Source organism: Oryzias melastigma, linkage group LG8 (genome assembly GCF_002922805.2).
Source record: "Oryzias melastigma strain HK-1 linkage group LG8, ASM292280v2, whole genome shotgun sequence".
Classification (NCBI taxonomy): Eukaryota; Metazoa; Chordata; class Actinopteri; order Beloniformes; family Adrianichthyidae; genus Oryzias; species Oryzias melastigma.
This window is the reverse complement of record NC_050519.1, coordinates 2,133,739-2,142,333: the sequence shown is the minus strand read 5'-3', so window position 1 is coordinate 2,142,333 and position 8,595 is coordinate 2,133,739. Positions and strand designations below refer to the sequence as shown.

The following is an 8,595-nucleotide window of genomic DNA, read 5'->3' as shown; positions in this document are numbered from 1 at the left end:
TCACTAGGAAAAAGTAAACAAAAAATTCAACAAAACTCTGAACAACATGCAGGATTCTCACATTTTTAGCAATAAAAAAATAACTAAATAAATAAAAAGTTTAAAGATAAATAAAAGTTTGTGGTTTCTGGTTTTTCTTGGAACCAATGTTTCAGCAGATAAATATATTTCGATAAATGAAAACTCCGACTTCATACAGTTTATTTCACAGAACCAAACAGTACATAAGAGAAATTATCTTTAAAAGCCCAGTTTGCTTTCTTAACAAGAAACTAAAACTTTCTTGAACTGCCATTTTTATTTTACCTGCAAAAAATTGACATTTTTGTTTGATTTACAATGAAAAACAGGAAGTGGAGATGCAGTATAAAATATGAAAACATTTTACACTTTATTTCATCTGTAAAATGTAAGATATTCTGCTCCACCATCAAATTGTGTGATTTTTTTAAATCTTTCGTGACTTTAAAACAAAGGCTTTAAAAAATAAATAAATAAACCAGAGTTGTAAAGAATTTTACAAATTTTACATTCTTTATATTTAATTTCTCTCCAAGGCTTTATAAAACATCTTATTTAAATCTGACGTTTGTCAAAAAAATTTCTTTATGGTTTTCTATCAGTTACAGTAACATTTTTAGTTCAAACTTTCAACTCTTGGTCAGAAAAAGCTAAAGAAAACCTCCTTTAGCTTTATCGGAGATGTCGCTGTTGCTAAGCAACCTCAAGAAGAGAGGTCCGAATGGTTCTGTCCGACTGTCGGGTCGCTGGATGCTGCAAACCAAACTCATCAAAGGTTTTCAGAAAAGCTTCTATTAGACTGTAACATTAATATGTTTGCTTATAAAACGTTATATACAGCAGAAAATATCATTTTTGAGAAATAAATAATAAATATTAAAATTAACATAAAATGTTAATTCCTTACAAAATAGAAATAAAAATTGTGCTCAGAAAGGACGTCTTCATAAGTACAGTCAGTATGCTAAATTAGTAGTAAAATACTTCAGGGTTTTTACTGCAAATGTGTACTCAATGAGTTAATATTTATCACAGTGTTGCATTTGATGACACTTGTATCCATTTAAAATGCTGACAAGGTGATATTTATATAATTGTTTATGAGCGTCTTCCAGCTTCTTACTTTTGTTTTCCACTTTATTGTCCTGCTAGCTGCGCTAGCGAACATTCTTTTGTTCAATCTATAACATGAACACAACACGCCCAACATGTTACATACATGTATCCTGACCATAAAAATGCAGATGACACTTTAAATTTACATTTCCAATTAACACTGAATCAGCCAAAAATAATATTTTTAATACAGTGAGAAATCTATAATAACTTTTAAGAGTAAATATATAAATTTATAAAAAAAAATAATAATGTTGATAAAAATGCAGCATAAGTAATTACAAAAAAGAGAAAATAATTAAAAGTTAGTTTAAAAAGTACAGATACATAATAATAATGATAAATAATAAATAATATGAATTATTTTCAATTTAATTGTCTTGCAAAATAAAGACGATTAAATAATTCAATGAAAGTTTTGATACAAACAAAAACAATTAAAAACAAAACCTTTAGATTTCTCCAGTCACCATCTTGTCTTAAAATGATTATTGCGTTTATTGATTTTCATGAATTTGCTAATAAATTCAATTTTTCAATAAACTAAAACTGATATTTTCATTCTTCTTATTTTTATTATTAGGACATTACTAAACAACAAATAGTCGTCACCTTGAGAGAAGCTTTTATTTTGGTGAGCACTAAATGGAATGTCTGAAAAATGAGAATCCTTTAAAATGTTTGACATGTTTGGATGACGCTAATCAAAAAAGGTTTAAACTTACAGCAAGTTAAACAAGGAATTTCCTCACAATCTCACCATTTATATATATATGTATTTAAACTTTACCTATATTTTTAATTCGGGACAGCTCCATTGACCTTTGCATGGTTGCCATGGCAACACCATGGGGTTAAGCCTTTCACTTGCTTCAGTTCTAGAGGATGTTGGTGAAAACACAAGGACACATGAATGGATATTTTTCTCCACAGCTTTCATTCTGAGCTCAAACTAAAACATAAAAATGTGTTTGTTTGTGTGATTTTAACCAGCGCGGCGCTGGAGCCGATGGAAGCTCCTTCTCTTCCAGGCTTGTCACCCTGGACATTCCATGTTGACAACATGGGTGGAAAATAACCAACTCAGCTGTGCTGCTATTAAAAGAGCTCAAATCCCAGAGTATTGCTGCGGCGGGTCGACCTGCTGTCCTGCTGGAGGAGCTCTGCTGTCTGCTCAGCTCAGGACACGACTCAAGTCAAACCTGCAGAAACTGGAACGCAGTAAGTGACGGCTGCTGGTTTGATTCTTCTGATCCATCAGTCAGTAAAGACCCGTTCTCTGGAATTCTCCACAAATCCTTGAATGGCCAAAAGTGAAGGGTGAGAGTGAGGATTGGATTCATTCTCCACTCAGAGAATGAAGAACTTTTATCTCCGGATCATGAAGTGGAACTTTGTGTCTCTGAGACACTGAGAGCTGCTTCTATTTCAGGGCACTTTATTTTTGGAAACTTCTTCCTGAAGCTGGTAAACTTAAACCAAAAGCTTGACTTTGGATTCACAACTGCTTTGTGAAAATGTTGAACTCAACACACTTTGTTCTTCAGTTATTATCTAGTGTTTGTGTTGATTCTAATTGTGTTCTCAAATTTGTCTGGGTGGATTTTGTGTCTGGGATATTTGTGAGTCTTCTTGCTGCTGCGTTGTCTGTCTGTCGTGGTTTGTTGACTCATCTATGTTTTTGTCTAATTGTTTTCTTTTTGTGCTCATCTTGTTGTCACATTGCTGTCTCATTGTCATCTCAGTGGTGTCTTAGTTGTGTCTTGTTGTTGTCTCACTGTTCTCTGGTTGTTGTCTTGTTGTTTCATTGTTGTCTCATTTCTGTTGTTGTGCTATTGTTGTTTTTTGTTGTTTCACTGGAGTCTAGTTGTTTTATGGTTATCTCATTGTGTCGTTGTTTTGTTGTTGTCTCACTGCTGTCTTGTTGCTGTTTCATTGTTGTCTTGTTGCTTCGTGGTCATCCTGTTATTGTGTCTAGTATTTGTTTCAAAGTTGTCTTGTTGTTTATTGATGTCTCGTTATTGATTTTATTGTTTTTCTTGTTGCTGTTTGGTTTTGTTACATTGTTGTCTTGTTGTTTCGTTGTTGTCTTGTTTATTTTTGTCTCATTGTATTTTCGTTGTTGTCTGATTGTAGTTTCAAAGTTGTCTTGTTGTTGTTTATTGATGCCTCATTATCGTTTTTAATTGTTGTCTCGTTGCTGTCTAGTTTTTGTTACATTGTTGTGTTTTTGTTTCGTTGTCTAACTGCTGTCTTGCTCATTGTTGTCTCATTTTTTGCTGTTGTCTTATTGTTTTTTCAGTGTTGTCTTGTTGTCTCGTTGTAGTTTTGTTGTTGTTTCAATGTAGTTTCTTTGTTGTCTCATTGGTCTTGTTTTGCTGTGTTGCTGTTGTCTTGTTTTATTGTTGTCTTGTTGTCTCATTGTAGTTTCGTTGTTGTCTCATTGTAGTTTCGTTGTTGTCTCATTGTAGTTTTGTTGTTGTCTCATTGTAGTTTCGTTGTTGTCTCAAGAACCTAAGACACGTCCAAGATTAGCTTAAAACATTCTCCACAACAGTGAGACAATGAAAGATGAACTGTATTGTAACGAGGGAATTCTGTACTTGGACTGTTTGTTTGTTTGTTTGTTTGGTGGTCCACTCTCAAAGAAGATGATCAAAGTAAGTCCTGACCTGGACACGCCCACATGTGGTGAGAGAATCTGGGATTTTCTGAAGAAAATTCCAAGATATAGTTTGATGATGAAGAACTGAATGTAGAAATCAATTTAAGATATATTAATATTATATTTGTGTCATTATTTTAAGGTTTCTCATATTCCCGGTCAGTGTTGTTGAACAAGAACAGAAACTTTACAGTAATTATTAGATTATCAATTTTCATATTTTATTCATCTTTTGTTTTTTATTTCATAAAACTGTTGTACAACTATGGTTGTACATGATTTCTTCATCTGTTTTCAGATCCACTTACATAGTTAGACAGGAAAATGGGTGTAGAGGTTGAGATGGATTCCAATATGTCAAAGGCGGAGAACCTCCGGGTATGAAGTTCATTCATTAGAGTCTAGACGACGTTCATCATCTCATCTGCATCAACAGAACCATCAGTTCTCCTGTAACAGAGTTTACCCCCAAACCCACTTTAACACGTCAATCTGCTGACTCACCATCATTCATGTCAATATCTTCAGTCCCAGTTTGTTTGTGTTTCATATCTTTTTCTTACCCTGAAGAATAAATTTTGGGGACAAAATCACTTTAAAGATTTTGTACAAAATTAGGAAAAATAAACTTTCTAACACCAATCAGAGCAGACAGTTCCTGCCTGAACCCTAAAAAACATCAACCAAGTGAGAAAGAATAAAATATCTTTCCAAGGATTTATTTAAGTTTTTGTAGCAACATTTAATACCTGTTAGTTTTAAATCAATCTTAAAGCAAAAAGGATAACTTCACTGCAGACAAATGAGTCGACAGTAAATAAATGTAAAGCAGAATCCGTCTCATTCAATTTTGAGGGAACTTTGCTGTTTAGGTCATCCCAACTGCTCATTTGGTTTTTAATTTTTTGGTTTACAGAGTATTTGAACATTTTCAGAAAATGTTCACATGCTAACTTTAGCAGTAACAATGAGTACTGTCGCTACCGGATCTGTAACAGCTACCCGATCGGTCACCGCATGCGCAAAAATGTGTCTACTCTCGTTTCAGCATTTCAGGGTCAGAGTTTGTCTTTGGATGTTAATAACTATAAAAACCTCTTAAAATTCTTATGATAAAACATTTATTTTAATATTGCCAAAAAAACAAAACAAAAAAAAAACAATGTTACAGATCAGGTCTGCATGATCCATTTTGTAAATGTGCAAAATCGGAACGCAAGGCTGGGTCTACCCAATCCATACCATACATATACAAATGTTTTCTTCTTCTTATGTTTTGTTGGATGGCAGTTCACCTAATTTATGATTTATTCATTAATTACAATCTTGGAACAACAGATGTTCTATAAAATCTACAAATTAAAGGGAGGAAATTTAATTCTAATTAATTCACCGTCGCAATGTTGGAAACAAGAGGACGTGACGTAAGATCAGAGCAGAGCCGGCAATGGGCTTAGGAAACCTAGGCAGCCGCCTAGTTCGTCATCTGCTGCAGGGGGGCGCTAAATCACGATTATATATTATTATTTTTTCTTTTATGTTCCTTTTTTTTTAACAATTTGACACACCACACATTTCATTAAAAAATAAAAAATAAATTAAGAACTTTAATAACTAATCACTTAAAAGTGTGATCAATAACTCTGCAGTGCAGCGGCCCACCCATCCTGTCACTGCTGCTGTCTATGGTGGGTTGGGGGGAGGAGAGGGGGGGGGGCGAGGTGTTGCTGCTGTTAGTGCTTCTTCAAAGGGGGAAAAAAGAAAGAGGAAAGCAGAAGTTTATCTGTTTCACTTATATAAAGTGGCACAGAAATTCTCTCCCCCTGCATTTTGGTAGAAAAAAACGTATTTAACAGGTGATCTGGTGCCCCCCCCCCCCCAACACCTTTAACTGTTGAAATCCCCCTACTTTCCTCTTGAATATTGGCTGAGCGGTACCGCAGTCAGTTAGCATGTTTACTTTTAAACAAAGAGAGCCCCAGCTGTAATGTCTGAATCTCAGACCCTGCAAGGGAACCAAATTTGTTTATTGTCTAGGGCACAACGCAGCCCGGGACCGGGCCTGGTGCAGGGATCGATCGGGTAGACGCTACAAATCAGGTAGTGACTGGTAACATTTGGATTTGATCTGGTGCCCGTGCCTGAAGGCTGTGTAACACTTTTGCTATATACAGTTTGCACATATTGCACTATGTTTTTAAAACTGTACCATTTATGGATCCAACGATTCACTTTAACCGGGGCTCAGTTTTTGGGTCACAGTTTTGATTAAGTTCAATATGTGATTTGTGTTTCAAAACAAAAACAAAAACAAAAAAAATAGAAAACACTTTACTAAACCTGGTTTCATGTAATAAAACTAATAAATCCTTCTTAAATTTACCACAGTTGTTTCACAATCTCAGCACAGACAAACTGGCTTGCAGTCGGGACGCAACGATTCACTTTCCCCGTGATTCGGTTTAACATCCAGTTTGGTTTTTAACCAGGAATTGTGGCATCCCTAGTACTGGTAGCATCATTGAGTTTCCATACCCATCCTAAGACTAGCTAGGTCTGCTGCTTTAGTGTTAGCATGTCGCAACAGCTCCTGCTACAGCAAAAGAGCTTATAGCACCATCTAGTGTTTGACAGTGTAATTACAGATCAATTCATAATTAAATGAAGTAAAAACATCATTTGGACGATGAGGAAGAGTCCAGTTCTTTTGTGTAGCAGGACCTGCTGCTCAACATTTTACTAACATTATCACCAACTTTATCTGTTTCTGATCAAGTCCAACATCTCCAGATCCTCCAGCAGGACATGAATCTGTCGTGGGCCACCACCGTGCTCCTGGTGCCGTGCGTGGTGGTGCTGACCGCCGGCGTCTTCTACCTCTACGGGGCGGTTCTAGCTCTGCTGTCCAAAACGTCTGTGCGCAACAAAGTGGTGATAATAACGGACGCGTTGTCCGAGCTGGGAAAAGGTGGGCGCTTGTTTCAGGAGCAGATTCCTTCGGCGCCGTCGCTGGGTTTCAGTCTGTCGCTTCCACAGAGTGTGCAGGCGTGTTCCACAGAGGAGGAGCCAGGCTGGTCCTCTGTGGGAAGAGCTGGGAGAAGCTGGAAGAGCTTTCGGATGAGTTGGCGAGCGCCTCCGATCCCACGCTGGTCAGTAGATTTCATCTATGAATCTGGTAATCTGGTTTCCGGAGACGTTCATTAAAGTGACGTTTCGCTCAGACGTTTCCCCCCAAGCTGGTGCTGCTGGACTTCGGGGACGTGGACGGCACGGCCGAGGCCGTCTCCGAGGTTCTGGAGTGCTTTGGCTGCCTGGACATCCTCATCTTCAACAGCAGCATGAAGGTCAAAGCTCCTGCGCAGACGCTGACTCTGGAGACGGACAAACTCCTCATGGACAACAACTACTTTGGGCCCATCACGCTGGCTAAAGGTGATGACTGGAACAGGTGAGGGCTGCTTCACGGGGGCGGAGATAAGTCACGGTGCTTCTGCTCCAGGTGTGCTGCCCTCCATGATCTCCAGGAGAAGCGGTCACCTGATTCTGGTCAACAGCATCCAAGGGAAGCTCGCGGTGCCTTTCAGAACAGCCTGTGAGTCACGGGGTTTTCCATTCTCTCTGTGCGGGTTCGGTGAATAACCAGAGGATTGTCTTCCAGACGCCGCCTCCAAACACGCCGTTCAGGCTTTCTTTGACTGTCTGAGAGCAGAGGTGGAGGAGTACGGCATCTCCGTCAGCACCATCAACCACACCTTCATCAGCCGCTCGGCCTCCCAAACCAAACCGCCCAAATCCTTCATGTCCCGTGAGTACGACCCCAAAAAACAGGCAGAACCCTCAAAAACAAACAAACCTTTAGTGCTGCTTCTCTCTGCAGTGTTGTTCACCAAAAAGCCTCTCGGCGTTTCTCCGGACGAGGCCACGGCGGAGATCATCAAGACTTTGAGCAACAAGAAGAAGGAGATCCTGATGGCGCCTTCCCTGCCCAAGCTGGCCGTCTACGCTCGCTGCTTCTTCCCCGGCGTTTTCTTCTCCGTGATGGCGGCGGGAGTGAATGACTCTGCTGCTCCTGAACAGAACTGAAGCTGCTGCTTCGATCGGGTCCGGCTTTACAACCAATGTCACAGATATGTGACGACGTCTGAAGAACAGTTTTCTTTAAGCAGTAATTTAAATTCTGTGCCAAATTAGGGAGTACATTAGCCTCATTTTCTGTTTAGGTGTCTCCAATCTACAACAGATCTTCAGGTTTGTTTGCTTTTGTGATGTTAGGCCAGATTTAGCTGGAATTCACGTTTCTGTTTTTGTCTTTATGAATTGCTGTGATAAGTTTAGGTTTATCTCCTCCGTTTGGATCCAAATGAAGAAGCAGATTCTGATTCTTTACCTAAACATCTGACATTTTCTAAGGACTTCTGCAACTTTTCATGTTCATGTTCTGATTAACACAAAAATAATGCAAATAAAGATTTATCAAAAGTATTTTGCTGTTATTTTTACACATTGAAATGTTTCAAGAAGCAAAATTCATATTTATTTACATTTTGTTGGTAATATAGATTACAGAGACTTTAGACACAGTTAGTTTTGTTAAAAAAGAATTAGAATTCTTAATGTAAATGTTTGCCACTGTGCTCTTTTTTTAATTTTTCTTTTTTAATAATTCTAATTAACAACATTTTCTAAACAACCTCCAACCTGATTTTAAATCATTTTATCTCCTCAAAACAAAGTGTGCATCAACATGTAGTTAATGGAAAAAGATATTTCAGTTTAAATCTGAAAAACCACAA

General features: G+C 37.9%; 1 protein-coding gene across 6 annotated transcripts; it reads left to right on the top strand.

Annotated features, from left to right (window-relative positions):
* The first annotated feature begins 687 nt into the window (after window positions 1–687).
* dhrs7ca (dehydrogenase/reductase (SDR family) member 7Ca) lies at window positions 688–8,284 on the top strand. Of its 6 annotated transcripts, XM_024273094.2 has the most exons (8): window positions 688–796; window positions 2,131–2,358; window positions 6,579–6,770; window positions 6,839–6,951; window positions 7,024–7,234; window positions 7,302–7,394; window positions 7,461–7,607; window positions 7,680–8,284. In XM_024273094.2, the coding sequence occupies exons 1-8, from the start codon at window positions 703–705 to the stop codon at window positions 7,883–7,885; spliced, it is 1,284 nt and encodes a 427-aa protein (XP_024128862.2). In that variant the 5' UTR covers window positions 688–702; the 3' UTR covers window positions 7,886–8,284. The 6 variants fall into 6 exon arrangements, with proteins under 6 accessions (XP_024128862.2, XP_036069001.1, XP_024128864.1 ...); XM_036213108.1 differs by having other exon boundaries at window positions 6,593–6,951; XM_024273096.1 differs by lacking the exon at window positions 688–796 and having other exon boundaries at window positions 2,260–2,358; window positions 6,593–6,770.
* The last annotated feature ends 311 nt before the right edge of the window (window positions 8,285–8,595 follow it).